Consider the following 20,310-nt stretch of genomic DNA (forward strand, 5'->3'; position numbering starts at 1 on the left):
AAATTTAGTGAGGCTAATAGGAACTATATACAATAAATTTGAAAGAGAAACTCACTAAATGATGGATTGCGAATAATTAAAAATTCCAGCATCTAATTTTTAAAATTAAAAAATAAAGAATGAATTCTAATCGCACATTTAATAAAAAATTTACCGAGAGATTTACCCAAATATATTATTAGAACGTATTATCAATCCAATGTATGTATTTATGAACCCAAAAAGGCCAAAAGCACATGCGCTTCCACGCTCCTCCTCTTCCGAGCACTTCAGCAACTCTCTCTCTCTCTCTCTCTCTCTCTCTCACTGTCAGAGAAACAAAGAGAAATGGAGCTAGCGAAGCCTCTGTGTTTGAAATCATAGCTTATCCTGTTTCATTGATCGAGGTTTGTTTTTTCTTTTTTCTTTTTATGCTCCTCAAAATTTTGGTTGGACTAAATTCATTTTTCTTTGGAATTTTTATGAAATTGGAGATGAGTTTTGTAGAAAATTAATGTCTGCATCATTCATTGGTGTATGCATTCAAAGTTCTAGAACTAGTTCTGTATTTACACTTTTTTTTTTTTTTTTGTCTGGGCTTAGAGTTTTGGGATTTTTGTTAATTGACTTGACTCAGGTGAATATAGTGTTAAAAAGTTTCTGACTTTGCCAAGAAGCGACCTTGCTAGTATATTAAGTGGCATAATCAATTTTTTTTCGCGTTGTTTTTCATATGGGATATTGATCTCTACGACGTATTTGATGTGTTCATTTCTTGGAGACTTGTTTCCGAAATTGAATTGGTTTATATATTGTAGTTGGAAAGCCATCATTTGTTGGGATTTAAGGGTATGATATCAACTTCTCTACAAATAAAACAATATCGAAAAGAGTTAAGAAGACTATGGTGAAGTTTTGCTTTATCGGATTAGAGAAGGAATGTATAACATACACAAAAAAGTTTTATTTATTTATTTTTTATAATTAGGTTGATTATTTAGGACATCTGATGGGGACAGTTGACATTACCATGTTCCGCATTGTGCTAATGAACCAAGATATCTTGCTAATTGAATTGATGTTTTGGGAGTAATTGAAATGTGATTTTATAGGCTGGCTGTGCAATATGTGTTGGGGTGGTTAAGGATCATATATGAATGGGCCATGGCAGAGCCGAATTTTTTTTTTTTTTGAAAATTTTGGAAATTCAGGCAAAGTGAAATAACCATATTGTAGTCTCTTATTTTTCCTGCTATTAACTAATACATGTTCTGTTAGTGTGTGTCTTGCCTGGGTATTTTTCTGATGTCTTTGCTAAGTAATATATTCTTATCTATTGAGCTGGCCTTCAACTTTTCCAGGATAGGCATTCTGGTTGGCCCTTTTGGTAGTGATACTTTAAATGGCACATTCTGTGAATTTCATCTCTATAGGCTTCCTGACAACTGGCTTGAGTCCTCAAACCAGAGTTTCTCGCGGGAAACATGGAATTTTCACCTTGAGATCCTCACCCGGGCTTCTTCGTATCCGAGCTGTGCAAGAGAATGGAGGGCCTCGAAGACTAGTTGACATTATCAGACTTGTGCCAGAGCTCTCAAGGAACTATTTTCGAAGTCCTTCTCGGAGGGCTCTTTTCGGGGGAATCTCTTTGTTGGGTGGCTTTTATGTTGCACAAACAATATCTCTGTCGTTTGGAGCTTTAGGAGTAAATGATGTGATTGCTGCTGTTGTATGTGTTCTCCTAACAGAGTATGCAACAAAATTTTATTACAGCCGGCCGAAGGTAACGTTCCCCCTTGCTCTTCTCAACAATTTCAAGATGGGTTTCACTTATGGTCTCTTCATTGATGCTTTTAAGCTTGCCAGTTGACAATGCATCATAAAGCATTTGTCTTTGTTTTTACAAATCAGATTTGGTTCTTGTAAATTTCTCCTCAGATACATGTTCATATTGAATGTGTAGTAAGATACAGTTTGCATATTCAATTTTCTCCTATTCTTGATTTCTGATCTTTTTACTTTTTCCCCATTGCAGTTATATATATTATACCAAAGCCTCATTATTTATATTACTTAAAATTCAGGAAGCTCTCTCTCTCTCTCTGAACAAAAGCTTGGTTAAATGGATGTATATCATCTGACCAGTAATGCTGTAAAGCAAAAAAAATGTTGCAACACAGAAAATTAGGAATATATCGCCTTCTGCTAGTATGTTGTCTGGCTTGCTTGTTATCTTTTGGTGGTCAGATATAGACTACCCAGACACTGGCAAATTTTGAAGGGTGGTTTTTATTTGGGTATCTTTCATCCAATAGTACTTGTTTGAAAACTGAATTGGATGAGAAAGTCCTTTCCTTGACATGGCCAAGCTCCAAAAACATTTTGCATTTAGTATCATGTTTAGCCATTTATGAAATTTTTGTTTGGTCTTGCCTTATCTATATAGTATGTGCAACATAGGTTATTGCTTCTTACATGGCACCATTGATGAGCACAATGCATTTTTTGAACCAAACTATCAACACATCTGGTAGAACTACCTTTACTTGATTCAAAGAACACCTTCGCCTGTGAAATACTTGTATTGCAGTTATTTGGATCATCTCTGCCATCCCACTATCTGTGGTAGTAATTTGTGCAGTAAGGTATGTTGGTATAACATATTCACAGGGAGGAATATATGCTGCTGGTACAAAAGTAGTCCGATAGTTTAATTTTTTAATAAATTAACCCGTGTTCCTGATCTCCAACCAAGCAGCTGATTATTGGCTCAAATTCAAGAAAGGGTCTCTGGGGGCAGAATCATAAATCTTTGATTGGGGGACCAATGAAATAAAAAGAAAACATTTCTTATTTTTCTAATACCAATTTAAGTTATGGAATTTTCATACATACGACTACCGTCGTAGTCGTTGTACGGGTATGGTAGAAGTAGCCATAATTTGTGTTTGCTAGTAAAAGGAGAGAAAAAGAAAGTGTGGTAGGGAGCCTTAACTCCATTTGTTTTGTTTGTTTTGGATTTTTATGTTGAATTTTCTATAGTCACCAACCATTCCTGCAAATTTTGTAAAAAATAATTAAAATCTATATATTTAACATTCTTTTTACGTCAACTATTCCTGGGGAGATAATATTGCAATTTTGAAGAGCCTTGGTGTTGCCTATTCTTCTTGGAGAATCAAATCTTCAAAATTGTAAGTTTAATAAAGAATAAGGAAAACTTTACTTACTACTTCCGATGTTTCGACACTTTTGCAATTATACTCTTTTAAGTTTAAAAAGTTATAATGTCGGGTTCTCATGTTTTAAAAATTTACAATGTTGTATGATTAACATATGAAATGTTCTACACGAGTGTCACGTAGTGTTACATGAGTAAAAAAATTAAACAATGAAACTGGATAAGTAAATTTAATTGTTTAACAGTTAACGTGGTACATGAGCGAGTAATAAAAGCTATAGTACCCCTTAAGTATTTTTTTCAGAATCATTTAATTTGAAAAATGATTGTAATAGATATGAGGATCCTAATTGTTTTGAGGATGAGTCAACTGGACAACCTATTTCAAAAGCTATGAAGCATAAAAAATGTTAAAACCAGAACCCTCCTCTCTGATGAACACCCATAATACAGCAATCCCCGGACACTACCTGCCGGCACCGACCTTCGCCAGAGCCACCCCGACAACAAAAAATGTTTTTAAGAATATATATATAATTTTTTTTTGTGCGAACCAAACACCGTTTAATCAATAGTGCTTACGGAAAATTACATAAAAAAAAATGTTAAAACTCAGGAAAGTCTTGAAGCGAGGGAAAGTTAATTAAAAAAAATAAGACCTGGACACAAAGGAGGCATTTCAAATATCCCATTTATTCAAAGAAAATCCAGCCTTAGAACATCAAACTTGATTGCTTCATTGTTTGGGAGTCCATTGTTCTTGTCAGGTTTTCCTAACATACCTACAAACCCACAAAAAGATCACGTAATGGATATGTGTTCCTTATCTGTTGCTCCCATGGATACAATACAAGGATTGTGATATGAAGAAAGCTTGAATTAAAATCAGGAAAATCAAGTGAGAAACTTTTTGTGCTTTTGGCTATTTTGACTTTTAGATCCTATTTGATGGATTAGAGATCTAGTTTGAACTCATTCCAAATGTGAGACCTCTGCTAGCTTTTCTATCAAATAAAAAATATAAATGATTTTAAAAATACAATTATGCCCTTCAAATAAGAAATTAATATATATATATATATATATATATATATATATATATATATATATATATATATATATATATATATATATATATATATATATATATATATATATATATATATATATATATATATATATATATATATAAGTGATTGGCTTGGGTCATAGTGATGGTCATGGGTGGCCTGACCCAGGCATTGTTAGGTTGCCTCCCAGCCACCCAAGACTTAGGGGGTGGTCAGCGGTCGCCTCTTCTGTTAGAGGGTGGCTCGCGGTGGTTGTAACATCTATGAATTTAAAATGCATACTTAAAAGTATTAGAAAATTAAAATTGCTTAAAATACACACCAAGGGCCATAGTGTGAAGTACTGAAGGACATAGGCGTAACAGGACGAAACAAAATGACTGAGCTCTATGCTTGATTGACCAAGGAGAGGACAACTGGAAACTCATAAATTTTGGCAGGAAAAATCAATTAAAGCTCGTTCGATCGAGCTCTGCCAAAATCGACTGAGCTTATTTGATTTTGACTCGATATGACTCGCATTGATGTCTCAATCGACTGAAAAACATGCTTGATCGATCGAGCCAGTGAATCACGTGTCATGCAATTTGTGGCTGGGAAGGAGATGCTCGATTGACTAAGCTATAATGTGATCCGACTTAAGAGCACATTTAAAGGTTGTGAACGATTGAAAAGTTGTCCTTTTAAATTTTGCTTCATTCTAAAAGACTGAGGGACGTTGAAGTGGAGTTGTGAAGTAGCAAAGCCCTGTAGTTTTAGATAGGAAGTGACATTCTAGCACACAAAGGAAGCAAGTGCTCGAGGAACAAATCTTGAAAGGTATTATCTTCTCGCTTTTTCTTAGCTAATGGTAACAATAATGTCAAAATAAGAATAATAATATATATAGTTATGCTATAGTATATTGGCAATATTGCGATAATGGTGAAAGTATACATATTATGATAGATGTTATATTGAGAATTGAAGAGCTAGGTTATTTTGGTGATACTATGATAAAATTTAAAGCATGAGCTTGCATGGTGAATGGAAAAGATGCATTAATGCGTCGTTGTGCTACCTCAATTTAGTTATAATAAAAGATATTTAAAAGGAGTATTTTTGTGAAAACTATATTTTTATTCAAGATTCAAAAGTTTTGGACGTTTTTAACCGATTATTTTCAAGGTTTACACGCACTATTTGATGTATTGGAGTAAAAAGTTGTTTAAAAGGTGGAGTTTTGGGGTGTTTTTCAAAAATTGAAAATCCTGCGAGAACCCCCTTGATTGACCTAGTACTATACTCGATTGATCGAGCTCGGGAGAGAAACTTCTCAAGAGCCTCGGTAGTTGCCTTAATTGATGCTCGATTGACAGAGATATCAGGCAGAAAGTTTTAGTAGACATCAGTCGATGCTCGGTCAAAGCTCGATCAACGAAGCCTAATCAATGGTGTAAAAATGAGGTTTTTATAGAGAGGTTTTGTGGTTTTAAAGGGTCATAAGGTTCAAGAGAGGTCTTAAGGTTCATGGAAGGGTTAGAATCTAACTATTAAATACAATGTGTATGAAGATGAGATATTATCTCAAACCAGGACGGCTATAATCCAGAAAATAAGTTAAGTTTGTAAGTACAAATTTATTGACTGATACTTAAAACTATTTCACAGGTTGCATGATAATATATATTTTTGTAAGCATGATTCATTGTGATAATGTGTAATATCCGAAATATTAATTAGGGTTTAGAGCGCCTTAATTAATTTCAAGGATGTTAAGGTTTAATTGAAGTTGAAATTTTGGATTTTTATAACTTCATGCATAGTCTCAAACGATCAAGAAAATGTCGAATGTTCAATGCCCAAAAACCCTAATGAACGTTCGAGGTTGGATCAGACATTCAATGGTAGTCTAGAAGCAATTAACAATTTGTCACAAGCATCCTTACATCCATTCCATCCGTTTTCGTTGTTCCCTTGCCTCAAAAACCCTAGAGAGAGAGAGAGAGAGAGAGAGATTTCTTTAAGGTTTACCTTCAAGAGGAGGTAATCCTCTAGCTTAATCTTATTTTTGTGTTGTTGTTATCTTGTTATCTTATTGTTTATTTACTGTTTAGTTTCATTTTTGTGACTTAACATCTTAGCTTGTAGATTGGAGCTTTTAGGTTTAATATTGTAAGATTGATGTTGGATAATACATGGTTAGTCTATGTCTATAGTTAAGAATGTGGTATCTCATTAGTCTTGCACGATTAACCTATTGTTTGAAAGCTTTAGTGTAAACCATTGGTTATATTAAGGCTTTTTGGGGGGTTAATCATTTGATCATAATGGATGTACTTAAATATGTTTAAAGGTAATATCTGTGATTATTACAGTATTTTGAGTGATATTGTAACCTTGAAACCTGATGGGTTGAGATTTAGTTAGGACTTTTGGGTTAAAATGGCTTTTTACCAGGAATCGAATGACCTATACAATTTTTCACTATTGTTATGTGATATGACTAAAAGATAAAAAGAGTTTTGGGAAGAAAGTTGAAGATTGTAGATAGGAAAAAAGAAAAAGAGAAAAATGATTGAAAAACAAAAAGGTGTAACCAGCTTGCGTAAAAACAAAGGATAATTGTACTGCTGGTTCTTGGAGTTGGCCTAAATTACGAATCACTCTATGTGATACAAAGTTTGTGAAAAGTCATTGTGGTAAATTATTATTTCGAATCGCTCTCTGAATCCGTTTTTCGTTTACCAAGTTAACAGAATTCGTTAGTTTGCCACGTCATATAAATAGTGAGACGATCTCTAAATATCGTTTGTATTGTAATTCACTAACGGGCTCTGTTAATTTAGTGGACGTAAAACGGGTTTAGAGAGTGATTTGTAATTATAGTTTATCACAAGGACTCTTTATGAACTTTTTATACTACATGGAGAGATTCGTAATTTAGGTCGACTACAAAGATTCATGATGCAATTATCAAGAAAAAAAAAAAAAAAAAAAAACAAAACAAAACGTTCACAGGTTGAGTGGAGTCAAGAGTGCCAGAGTGGTCTTCCACTTCAAAGGTGCAAGTGCAACCCAAAAAGAGGCCTTTCCTATTTCTCTTCCAGGGCATTATCGTCATTCCAGGTTTCGTAAAACCGACGCAGCCTCGTCGTACCTTATTTCTCCCCCTACCTTCTTCCCCACTCCGATTAACACAGGGAGACAGAGACATGGAGAGCGAGTGATCATTGGACAGTAAGAAACTAATTTAGGGTTTCTGATTCTAATGCACCAAAACCTCTGTCTCAAACACACTCATACTTCGAAATAGAGAATTAGGGTTTCTGATATCCTCAGATCACCTGATCGCACTCAAATTTTCCTATATCCGAAACTACGTGGAGTTTCGCTACGTCCAAGCCAATAAAAAATCTCAACGATTCGCCCCTTTCAATTCCAGAAAAGAGAGTTGGAAATTGGACCAATTGGGCCTGAGAATTTGTGAGCGATGGACTTGGACAACGGCGGCAAGCGCGTTTTCCAGCGCCTGAGTGGGCCAGGGGACTCCAGGAACCAAAAAGTGTGCTACCATTGGCGGGCGGGCAATTGCAACCGCCGCCCGTGTCCGTTCCTCCACAGAGAATTGCAGCCTCCGCCATCCAACGGCGCACCGTCGAAGCGATCCCACGGCTTCACCGATGACTCGTCGGGCTTCTCGGGCCCCCGGCCCAGGCCCAATTACGCCGGCTCCACGTCCACGTGGGGCCGAGCCCACGGCGGCACCAATAGCAGAACGGTCAGGAAGCCCGAGAAGGTCTCCAAGATTTGCAAGTTTTGGCTTCAGGGAAACTGTGGGTACGGCGAGGGGTGCAGGTACTTGCATTCTTGGAGCTTGGGGGACGGCTTTTCGATGCTCACTCAGCTGGAGGGGCACCAGAAGGTGAAGACTTTTGGTTGTCTTGGGGATTCTTTGGGCTAATTTTGGGGTTTTGATGGTTTTTGTGTTGTCGGTTTCGATGGGGTTGATTGTGTTTTTTTGGTGAACGAACAGGTTGTGAGTGGGATTGCGTTGCCATCCGGGTCCAGTAAGCTTTATACGGGCAGTAAGGATGAGACTGTACGGGCTTGGGATTGCCAGTCTGGGCAGGTCGGTATCAACTTTTTGTGGCGTTTTTTTTTATTGGTTTTGATTCTATTTTTCAGTTCTTAATTGATTTGTGTTTGGTTGCTGGGAGTCTATAGGAAAGTAAGGTTTTATGGATTTAAAGTCATTTTTTTTTTTTTTTGGGTTAGTTGGTTCCGAGTGGAGAAATGAATTTTCAACCAACTGAAACGAGGAAAAAGATCACCTCAGAATAGTGTAGCTAAATTTGTAAGATTATGAAAATTTCTAGGTGCCAAATTATCATTCTACTACAATTATTAAAACCATTGAGATAATCGACTACAAAATGCAAGTTGCTTTGTAGGATGTAGTTTTCAATCATTACTACTACTTCTGGCTGTTTGGTATTAAAAACAGTGGAAAGGTGTATGGTTCTCATCAACGCACAAGACAATAAATACTATATGGCTGGGATCATCAATATTGTAGTGATGATTCATGTCTAAAATCAAGAGACTAAAGGGCAGTAGGATCTTACCATGGACAATCTCCGGGAGTGGCACGCCATTGTGGTTGATAGGTGCATGTGTAAAAAGAATGTGGAGTCCGTGGACCATCTTCTTCATTGTGAGGTTGCTTATGCCATTTGCAGTATTTTCTTTAGTTGATTTGGGCTGTCTTGGATTATGCCTAGATGAGTAGTTGATTTGTATGCTTGTTGGTGGATTGCCGACAATACTTGGAGTGCTGTTGTGTGGAAGATGATACCTTTTGTGGTATTTATGGAGAGAAATGAATGATAGAACCTTTGAAGATTGTGAGAGGACTTTGGAGGAGATTAAGTATTTATTTTTCAACATCCTGTATATTTAAACAGCTACTTTTGTTTCTCTTTTAGTGATTAGCTATCATGATTTTCTTATTCTTTTTTGCTCCTGCTAGCTATGTGGCTTCTCTTGTATACTTTCTATGTACTTGGAGGCGCTTTACGCTTTTATATATATAAATCAAGAGACTAAAAGAGAGTTGATTCAAAAGAAGAAATACTAGATGCATTCTTTCTGCACGAATTGTCAATACCATATGTTCAAGTGCTATTGGTATATAAAATAAATTACAGAGATAGACATTTTGTTTTTGCTTCGTTGAGTTGAGTTTTATTTGTTCTCTCTATCTCATACTCCAGAGACATTGGAAAAATTAAATGCCAAAAATGTATTCATTACTCATTGGTTATAGCCAACTTAAGAGTAGGCAAATTAATTCACATGTTATGGTTTTCCTATATTTGTTTGCAGTGTATGGGAGTGATTAATCTTGGTGGCGAAGTAGGTTGTATGATCAGTGAAGGTACTTGGGTCTTTGTTGGGATACCAAATACTGTCAAGGTAAGATGGGAGGCAAACTCAGGTTGTTTGTCTTCTATTATGGTACAATGTTATTGTTCCCTTTTTCTTTTGTCTTCTATCATAATGCAATGTTAAATAACAATATTATAGTACAACATTACAGTTATATAAAAAGAATCCGTTTATGTGATCTTATACCAGAGTAAGGAATTCTGCCCTAATTGAGTTTGTGATAATGGTATTGCAGGCATGGAACACCCAAAGTTCCATTGAGCTGAGTCTTAGTGGGCCTGTAGGACAAGTTTATTCCATGGCTGTGGGTAACGGTTTGCTCTTTGCTGGTACGCAGGTAATTTTTTGGACTATGAGTACATGTTCATAATAATATGTTCTCTCAATATCTGTAGCTGTTTGATTGGGTCTTTCAGAAGTGGGTTTTATGATGCTTTGGACCCCATTGTGTGAATCAACTTGTTTTTACCATGTTATTGAGGGAGGAAATAATGAATTTCAACGCACTTAGAACATACAAATGAGTGTGAAGGACAAAAAGAGGATAGTTATGCTAGTATCGCATTACTGTGTCTATCAGGCTTTTAGGGGTTTTGAATACATCATAGCTAACGTACATAACATTGTGGTACACATGGCCCCTTAATTTCATTGGAACTTAGATTTTATGATGGAACTTGAATCTCACTTATGGAAAAGTCATTGCATCTTTTGGGAGGTATATTTTCTCCCTATGTATGTGTTGATGTTTGACTGGCATTCATTGAATATTTTCTTTGCTGCAGGATGGGTCTATATTGGCATGGAAGTTTAATGCAGCTACCAACGGTTTTGAACCAGTTGCATCACTTCCAGGTCATACCCTTGGAGTTGTTTCATTAGTAGTCGGAGCTAATAGGCTTTATTCTGGTTCCATGGACTGTACTATAAGAGTAAGTTGGTTTCATTAGTAGTTGGACTGTACTATAAGAGTATCATATGTATTCTCTACATCTAATCTTTTTAGCAGAGTACTTCTAGAGGCTTATTTTAAAAACTACGTCTAGTTATATTTTGAAATGTTTTTGTCTGCCTTTTGGCGTACACGCACACACATTTATGTGTTTATGTATGGATATATGTATGTATATATTTAATTCCATAATCTACTTTCTTTCAGGTCTGGAACCTTGAGACATTACAATGTATACAGACACTTAAAGAGCACACTTCAGTTGTGATGTCCGTTCTTTGCTGGGACCAGTTTCTTTTATCATGTTCATTAGACCAAACAATAAAGGTTTTGTCTCTAATGTTCATCCTATGCGATACTTTTGTGTGTATGTATCGATTTATATATTTCTGTATAGATTTATGCACTGGGGCTTAACAGTTTTTTCTTCCACCATTTTTTTTGTCTGTAAAGGTGTGGGTTGCTACAGAAAGTGGGAACTTGGAAGTAACATACAGTCACAATGAAGAACATGTAAGTTGTTTATGATTTTCTTATACTTTTTTCTTCTTCTATTTAGGCGTTCTCTTGTATACTTCCTGGGTACTAGGGTTGCGTCTCTCTGCGCTTTTTGAAATGCATTACATTACTTATCAAAACACATGTAAGTTGTTTATGATATTTCATTTTGCTTTGTCATGCTTATTGAAATATGTTTTACAACAAAGTTAGCTTTGTCAGAATGATGTTGCTGGGCTTGCCAATGAATTTAGGTGTAATCCTTGAATTCAGATGTCGATATTGATAAAGGGAATATTTGATTATCTTGCTATCTTAGGATACATTTGTTCAGATTGTCAACTTATACTTGGTCACCTTAATTTTAGGACATTGTGATGCAATCATATGCTGACTTGGTATGTGTTTTTGGGTAATACCCTAATGAGCTTAAATCGGTTTTCCAGGTTTTCTATGTAGATTCAGAACTTAGCTGCTTGTGGCTATACTAAAGTAACTCTGATTACTTTTGACATAAGGCTCAAAATTACACTAAAGTAACATCAGGATTTTGAATGACTCAAAACAAATTTGAAGTTATTAAGAAGTTTAAGGAAATTTGTCTGTGGTTCATTACAATATGCCTTCAAGATTTGGTGATATTTTAAAAAGATTTTTTCCCTTGTAAGGTCAATGTTTTTTTGGAGGGAGATTACATGCATATTGGATTGCAAAGATTCTTTCTTGTGCTATATCTTGAAGCTAATGAGTTCTTGAGAAAGGTTGAGATTAAGGGTGATAAGAATTTAATTTTTTTCCTGTGTGTGGCCAACTCAAACAGAAGAAATAATACAATTGAATCTTTAGTGGTTGATGGTTTTGCTTCTTCAGATACATCAGAAATAAGAGAGCATATTCTACAGTTTTACAGCAGTCTTTACTCTGAAAAGTTCAGTTGGCAGCCTAGATTGGATGGCCTTCCTCTTGAGGAGAGTGAGGTCTTTGAGTCAGTGAAAGCGTTAAATGGTGATAAGGCCCCAAGCCCCGATGGTTTTTCTTTGGCCTTCTTTCAGACTTATTGGGAGGTTCTTAAAGAAGATTTTATGAACGTCTTTCATGAGTTCCATGCTCGAGGTGAGTTTGAAAAAACCCTCGATGCCACTTTTATTGCTCTTATTCTCAAGAAAGCAGGGGCGGTGGACATTAAGAATTTTCATTCTATTAGTCTACTAGGTGGTGTTTATAAAATAATTTTTGAAGTCCTAGCTAACAGGCTGAAAACAATGTTGGAGAAGGTTATTTTCAAGATTCAAAATGCTTTCATTAGGAGGAGACATATCTTAGACTTGGTCCTTATTGCTAATGAATGCCTTGACAGCAGAATCAGATCAGGTGTTCTAGGTGTGCTCTGTTAATTGGATCTAGAGAAGACTTATGATGATGTCAATTGGAGTTTCTTGTTGTATATGTTGGGAGATTCGTTCTAGGGAGAAATGGTGCAAATGAATTTCTCATTGTATCTCATTGGTGCGGTTTTCTGTTTTGATTAATGGAACTCCCTTTGGCTTTTTAGATACCTCTTGTGGCTTGAGACAAGGGGATCCTTTATCTCCCTGCCTTTTGTCGTTATCATGGAGGCTTAGAGTACTTATCAAAAAAAATCATGGAGGCTTAGAGTAGGATGATGTCTGTTACCATGGACAAAGGGCTTTTATCAAGCTTTTTAGTGGGGTCTAGGAATAATAATGAGCTTCTTTGTCTCATCTCCTTTTGTGGATGACACTTTGATCTTTTGTGAGGCGAATACAGATCATCTTCATCACTTGTGCTACATTTCCTTATGCTTTGAAGTTGTATTAGGGTTGAAAATTAATTTGGCCAAATATGAGTCAGTCCTTGTTGGTGCTATGGAAGATGTTGGAGGCTTGGTCCACATAGGTTGTAGGGTGTCCTCTTTGCCTATGAAGCATCTGGATCTTCCATAGGGGGCTGCTTTTAAAACAAAATCAACATGAGATGGTATTATTGAGAAGATGGAACGTCGATTGGCTGGTTGGAATCGATTTTATTTGTCAAAAGGTTGTAGGATTACATTGATAAAAAATGCTCTTTCTAATTTGCCTACTTGCTATTTGTCCTTTTTCCTCATCCTTGTTGATGTGGCCAATAGTATTGAGAAACTTCAGCGAGATTTCTTGAGGGGCAGAGTAGGTGAGGAGTTTAAATTCCATATTGTTAGTTGGTCTAAAATTTGTACTATGATTTCCTCAGGTGGGTTAGGGGTTAGAAATGTGCTCATGTTTAACCGAGGCCTTTTGGGAAATGGTTATGGCATTATACCACAAAGAGGAAGGTTTTGTGGAGATCAGTTATGGAAGTTAAATATGATAGCATGTGGGGAGGGTGGTGTTCTAATATGGTTTCTAGGTCTTCCGGGGTTGGGGTATGGAAATTCAGTAGGAGGGGGTGGTGGGACTTCTGTAGATTTGTTCGATTTGAGGTGGGTGATGGGTCTAAGATCAAATTTTGGCAAGATGTGTGGTGTGGGGATTAAAACTTGAAGGCAGCTTTCCCTGAGTTCTTTAGTATATCTCGTTGTAAGGAGGCTTCGGTGGCAGATCAGTAGCAGTTTTCGAACAGCTCTTTCAGTAGAATATAACTTTTATCAGATCTATGCATGATTGGGGGAGGTAAAGTTAGCAGTTTTCGAACAGCTATTTCAGTAGAATATAACTTTTATCAGATCTATGCATGATTGGGGGAGGTAAAGTTGATTTCTTCGTTCTTTAATCTTTTGTACTCTCAGTTTGAGAGGAGGCAGTAAGGATAAAATTTGTTTGATCCCTTCCGGAAGGCGAACGTTCGAGATCAAATCTTTCTATTATGCGTTCAATCCCCTCATTGGCTCCCCCTTTACTTGGAAGAGCAAATGGAGGAATAAGGCTCCTTTGAGGGAGTTTTTGTTTAGACAACAACTTTAGGGAAAAATTTTAAAAGAAAGAGGCACATCATAGTGACAGACTGGTGTTTTATGTGTTAGATGAGCGGGGAATCTATTAATTATATCTTGTTCCATTGCGTTGTGGCTAAAGACTTGTGGACTTCGATTTTTAGTCTTTTTGGGATAGAGTGGGTCATGCCCCAATGGTTGGTGGAGCTAATGGATTGTTGGAGAGGTCAGGCTGTAAATCACTGCATTTTAGAATTTTGGAGGATGATTATTTTGTGTTTTATGTGGTGTATTTGAAGGGAATGCAATGTTCGAAGATTTGAAGACTATGAGAGGATGGTGCCTAAGTTAAAAGCCTATGGTTCCCGCTTTTCTAATTTTTTAGATTTTTTGAATTTGTGCTCTTCCTTTTCTCCCTAGTTGGGGGTTGCTCTTGTATACTTCCTGTGTACTTAAGTTGCGTCACTTTGCGCATTTTATAAAATTGATTTACTCTATAAAAAAAACAATTTCTTGCCAATCCGATTTTATCATGAAAATGATGTCTAAAATAGAATATAGCATGCTTTGGAGATTCTGGAGCTCTATTACTCGAACAAAACATTTCGTAACATTCCAATTTACATACAACTTTCACTTGTCTAAAGCATTATATACGACTTACACTTGAACTTTGAATCTATCGCCGCCTCTAATCCATCTTTTTGGCGCCATTCATCATTTTCTTTGTAAATTACATTTACAGTTGGAAGGGTGAGTCAATGACTCAATAAGTAAATCAATCCAAAAATAGTGTGTGAAGTGAGCGTTGAAATGCTGTTATAAAAATGCCTTTCATTTCTTGGAGAAAATATCATTTGCAAAAACATTTTTCTTTGTTCTTTTCTTTCATAAGAACTTCAATTTCAGAGAATAAAATTATTCTCTTTTAAAGAAAACATTATTAACATACATTTGTCAAAATACTTCATACATCCCTCTTATTTTCAAAACTAAAATTCCTTAATCTCATGGAGTAGAAATCTGGGGTGTTACAAATACAGTAACATACGTAGCCTCTAATTCTGGAAAAGGTTTTAAATTAAAATTTGTTAGATGGGATTCCACATAAGGTTTTTGCTTTAGACATACAATGAGGATTTGATGATTTGGAAACTAGATTTTTTTTTTTGTTGATGAATAATAATAATATTATTGAAAGAAAAGGGCAAAGCCTTCCTGCACGAAAAGTATACAAGAGAGCCGAATACCCTAAAGGCTACTACAATCTAAAAACGAATTAAATCTACGAGATTTCCCTAAGTCAAAATTAGGAGCATTTACAATAATCCAATCCAAAAGAGATATCAGAAGGGAAGATTTTTGAAAAAGCACATTGGACTTGCTATTCTCAAAGAGACGCCGATTGTCTCCAAATACTCCACAGTAAGAGAGCAGGAATAACTTTTCACGTTAGAAACTAGATTGTGTTGAGGTCTCCTCTTGGCTGGCATGTTCGGATCTTTAGGAATTGAGAAATTGTTGGCTCTTAAGAACTTCAATGATATTTACGTTTATGAAGGTCTTTATGGATGTATACATGTTAAGTTGGTTCCCATACAATAGGCTATTTGGCTCATTTCAGTTTTTATTGTCATATTAAACTTGAATAATCATTGTAAGCATTTATATGCTAAGTGTGAGTTGTGGCCCGCCCACCGTTGATGTTTATCATCTTATTTTGGCACATTCGCTCTATTGATGCATTCTCATTTGCTTTGCTCACTTGTAGATGAGGTAAATAACTCAAGTGTCAATCAGTTTTCTCATGATTTTTTTTCCCCTGTGCTACTTTTTGTATTAGTTAATAGAGAATTTTGTATTATTCAGTAAGGTAGACTAGGTAGTAGTCCTTGATTTAGGATTTTTGGGGGCATCGTTATAATATATTCTTCTTTATTGTGAAGCTTATACTAGTTTATGGTGGCACAACAAGAGTGAGAGGTTTTATTTTAACCTGTTTAGGTATCCGTTAGTAGGAAAGATCTTAAATCTTTAGGATAAATGGCTGAAGCTTGACTTTTGTGGACACCGACGGGAAAGCCAGAATTTTCATTATGAGATGATCAAAAGTTAGTAGACATGTTAAACGTAAGTTTGAGGATTCGGTCGGCTCGGGTTTTTGGGTGTATCTCGTGGGTTTTGGGTTTGTGGGTTTTTTTGGAGGGTCGTTCGGGTTTTCTTGTGGGTTTTGGGGGGTTTGTTGAGTTGGGGTGCCTTAGGGGCAGGTTTGTGTGTTTGATGGGGGGCTTCTACTTTTTTGGGGATTTGGGTTTCATGTGGGTTTTGGGTGTTGTGGGTGTTTAGGTCATTGTGGGCTTTTTGGGTTCTGTTTTGTGGGCTGGCTGGGTTGTGTATACTTCCTGTGTACTAGGGACGCCTTATGCTTTTTAATAAAATTCTTCTTACTTATAAAAAAAAAAGTATTGTGCCTCTGGAATAGTCTATACTAATCCCTAGTTGAATTTTATAACCTTGATATAAGGGGCCTAGTAGGTGCAATGTACAAGCAAAAGCTGATGCAAACCCACTAGTAACAAAACATAAAAAAGGATAAATCGGCTACTTAGAGAGAGTCGTGATCTCCAATGGCTACTTCGAGGGAGCCTTGACCTCAAAAACACAAAAAACTGTATTCTAAAATAATAATTAACTCCTACTTTTCTTATTAGTAGCTCCCTTTAAATAGAGAAACAATATATTGTGGTTTACATAATAGACTAATTAGGTCTTGACTTTTAAGACTGGCAAATCCAATAAGGAAGGAATCTAACTCTTTATTGGACTATAAAATCTACGGAGATATACTCGTTATTGGACTCTAGCACGACATGGGAAATATCAAATAATTATGATCATATCATTCCCTTTCCCCAATAATTTCCTCGTCCCCAAGGAGAAATTCTAAACTAAACTACTAGACAATGAAAATCAAATAACAATAATAAATACTAAAAAGAAATATCACAGTAAACTAAGTCCCAACTTTATCCTGGGGCATGTCAGAGACCTTTCTTGTAGTAGTTATTGGGATCACGTGATCTTCTTTCCCCATCAATATTTTTTTTTTCTTGAACCAAAGCCAAACAAAAGCTCTTTCCTTTATCTCTCTCGCACTATAGTGAACACAAGTGACTCCCATAGGCGTGGAGGTGTGGCGTGGGTTGATGACAGCGCATTTGAAAGGTTGGGTCCGATGCTTTTTAAATTTGTGGCTGGGGTGGGCTGATCTTCGGCCGGTCAACGGTGGTTTGGCGGGACACCGGCGCAGATGGATTTTTGTTGTTTCACAGCTCTTTTCTTCCACTTTTTTGTGAAGGTGGCAGTCGATGGGGTAGGTGTTATGGGTAAGTGTTATGGGTAAGGATTGGCTTGCCGGAGAGGGGCGTGGTGGAGATAAATTTTTAATTTTTTTCATATGCTCCTCCATCTTTTTGGTGAATTTTTCATTCCACGCGAGGAATTCTAATCACATCTTTTCTAGCCTTGCTTGTTGCTTTGCACTCAAGAAAATTTGGAAAGACATGGTAATGGGCACGGATCGGTGATTGTTGTAGAAACAATCAACTTTGCTCTGATGCCACTTGATGCAAACCCACTAGTAACAAAACATAAAAAAGGATAAATCGGCTGCTTCGAGAGAGCCGCGATCTCCAATGGCTAATTCGAGGGAACCTTTACCTTAAAAACACTGAAACCTATATTCCAAAATAATAATCAACTCCTACTTTTCTTATTGATTCCTCCCATTTAAACAGAGAAACAATATATTACGGTTTACATAATAGACTAATTAGGTCTTGACTTCTAAGATTATGACAAATCTAATAAGGAAGGAATCTAACTCTTTATTGGACTATAAAATCTACAGAGATATACTCTTTATTGGACTTTAGCACAACATGGGAAATATCAAATAATTATGATCATATCAAAAGCATAGATTAGTTTCAAGGATTAGAAAGAATATCTCATAGAGGAAAATTCATGGTTGATCTTTTCATTTCTTTTAATAAATACTAAATCAATTTGAAAGTGAAACAATAGGGAGGGGAGAGATGCAACCTTGTACATGGGAGAAATTTGTTAACACTACATTTAGAAGCTCCTATGCATGTTTGGTTGTAGTATTAATGGACTGAAAGATGGAGGGAAAGAAATGACAGAAGTTTTGAGGACCGGGAGAAGACTTTGGAGGAAAATAAGTTCTTATTTTTTAAAAATTTGTATATGTGGACAGCTGTTTATGGGTCTCTTTGGACGATTAGTTTCAGTGATTTTCTTGTTCTTTTTGATATTTTTAGCTAGGAGTTTCCTTTTGTATACTTTATGTGTATTTAGTGACACCTTACGCTTTTAATGATATATGTCGATTATTTAAAAAAAAAAAATTAATGGACTGAAAGATGTGCTGAAATGTTTAATATAATGGTCCGTTAAGGATGCCATCTCATTTAGAAAATCTTGTGTCTAAGCATTATTTTATTAGTGCTTTGGTATTTTTCCCTTAAAAACATGTTGTCTTTATGATGACACAGATAGAGATGAAGAGAGAAAAAAGAGAGGAAGTTTGTTGTGTGTGTGCGCGCGCGCGCCATTAACGTGCTATATTCAACAGGACAGTAGTGGAGAGGTGTTTCCTATTGGGTGTTAAGATAATACTGTTCGACCTGCTAACAAGTAATTAATATTTATAAGGTGAACTAGGTTTAGCTAGAATATTGTAGCACATAGCTGAGTGTGTGAGGGAAGTATGGTGATAGCAACACCATCACAAGGAACCTTTTTAATGGTCTATAATTCAAACCGTGAGTAGTTTTTCTTTGGTCTTCACATGGCAACTTTTTTATTTTGACTAGATAATGGAGGGCACCTTCTCCCATTTTATATTTTTGGTCTCTTCTGTTTATTTAGTTTTTGGTTGTTGCTTTTCTTTTAGTTTTTTTTTTTTTATTTAATGTTTTTTATGTTTTGGAGTGGGAAGTTACCAGATATGAGGAATTAGTTGGTATTATCATATCATTATTTGAAATGATATGATAATACCCTATTCCATATTGTATTATAATTCTAAGGTATTGATGGTGTTATAGTGATTCAATGTTGCACGCATGCACAAAGAGATTTTCCTTTATATTGTAGTATAGTTAGTTTGATGACGTCACTTATCAAAAAGAAGAAGGAAAAAAGGTTTGTTTGATGATGTTATGAATTTGGCTGCTGCAGGGCGTGCTTACCCTCTGTGGGATGCATGATTCAGAATCCAAGCCCATCTTACTAAGCTCTGGCAATGATAACTCTGTCCACCTCTATGATTTGCCATCGTGAGTATTTTCTTGGTTCTCATCTATTTGTGTTTTCAAGAGCCCCATTATAATTGTTTTCTTTTGGTCTGTTCTGGTTTAGATTTTCCGAGAGGGGTAAAATTTTTGCTAAACAAGAGGTTCGAGCAATTCAGGTAGGTCCTGGCGGCCTTTTTTTTACCGGCGATGGATCAGGTGAAGTGAAAGTGTGGCAGTGGCTGGCTGAACCAGCAGCTACCACCCGATGAGTGGCATGATTTTTCTCTCCTGATTAAATTGATTAGTTTAGTTAGTTCACTTATTTTTCTGGTTCCTTTGTAATTGGTGAGTTTGCCCAAGGAATTTTAAGTTTCGGGGTTAGAGTGGTAGTAGGTGTTTTCTGATTTTGTAGCACCAAAGGCTGTTTGTCTTGTCTCCTTGCCCCGTGCCATATTTATAATGACGGGCTTCGCCGCCATATCCAGGCTGTAACATTTTGACAATATATTCATGAAAATTGAGCAAATATTTGTTGTATTGCTCGCTGCAAGTGTTGTTGATCATTGTGTGCTGTACCTCATCATTGTAAACACCTCATTGTGTCTCGCGTGTATATATCTTTACATCGTTTTTGATGCATTTCTGAATGCAAGTGTCCTTCAGAGATTATCAGCGGTTGTGTTGTGGATTTGGTCTGATATTGGCAAAGTGCAAAGAATTTAAAGTGGTAAAGGATTATCCAGGAGGTTTTGGGCACTGCTTTACAACAATTTTAAAAGGAGCATGAATGGTATGGTGACATTGTTATCACTAACCAAAACAACCTCAAACCAGACATGGCTGCGCCTCCAAACTAGGTTCCTTAGCATTCCAGCGCGCACACTTCCAAAAGATGGTGTGGACGACGGATGAGTTATAATGAGTAATTAGTAGACTGTTATATATTGTCT

At 36.3% G+C, this 20,310-nt stretch overlaps 2 protein-coding genes across 3 annotated transcripts; both read left to right on the forward strand.

Moving 5' to 3' along the window:
* Positions 1 to 223: 223 nt before the first annotated feature.
* On the forward strand, positions 224 to 1,986 carry LOC133861187 (uncharacterized protein ycf20). The gene is made up of 2 exons (XM_062296910.1): positions 224 to 386; positions 1,341 to 1,986. Exon 2 carries the CDS (start codon positions 1,382 to 1,384, stop codon positions 1,847 to 1,849), a length of 468 nt encoding a protein of 155 aa, XP_062152894.1. The 5' UTR covers positions 224 to 386; positions 1,341 to 1,381; the 3' UTR covers positions 1,850 to 1,986.
* Positions 1,987 to 7,289: 5,303 nt separating this feature from the next.
* On the forward strand, positions 7,290 to 19,910 carry LOC133861807 (zinc finger CCCH domain-containing protein 48). Of its 2 annotated transcripts, XR_009899079.1 has the most exons (10): positions 7,290 to 8,134; positions 8,246 to 8,341; positions 9,598 to 9,687; positions 9,896 to 9,997; positions 10,446 to 10,592; positions 10,820 to 10,939; positions 11,066 to 11,125; positions 11,981 to 12,223; positions 19,305 to 19,402; positions 19,485 to 19,501. XR_009899079.1 is itself a non-coding variant. In XM_062297623.1 (9 exons), the coding sequence occupies exons 1-9, from the start codon at positions 7,703 to 7,705 to the stop codon at positions 19,627 to 19,629; spliced, it is 1,290 nt and encodes a 429-aa protein (XP_062153607.1). In that variant the 5' UTR covers positions 7,294 to 7,702; the 3' UTR covers positions 19,630 to 19,910. The 2 variants fall into 2 exon arrangements, 1 of the variants encoding a protein (XP_062153607.1); XM_062297623.1 differs by lacking the exon at positions 11,981 to 12,223 and having other exon boundaries at positions 7,294 to 8,134; positions 19,485 to 19,910.
* Positions 19,911 to 20,310: the final 400 nt, after the last annotated feature.

The sequence above is a fragment of the Alnus glutinosa genome, chromosome 2, assembly GCF_958979055.1.
Source record: "Alnus glutinosa chromosome 2, dhAlnGlut1.1, whole genome shotgun sequence".
NCBI lineage: Eukaryota > Viridiplantae > Streptophyta > Magnoliopsida > Fagales > Betulaceae > Alnus > Alnus glutinosa.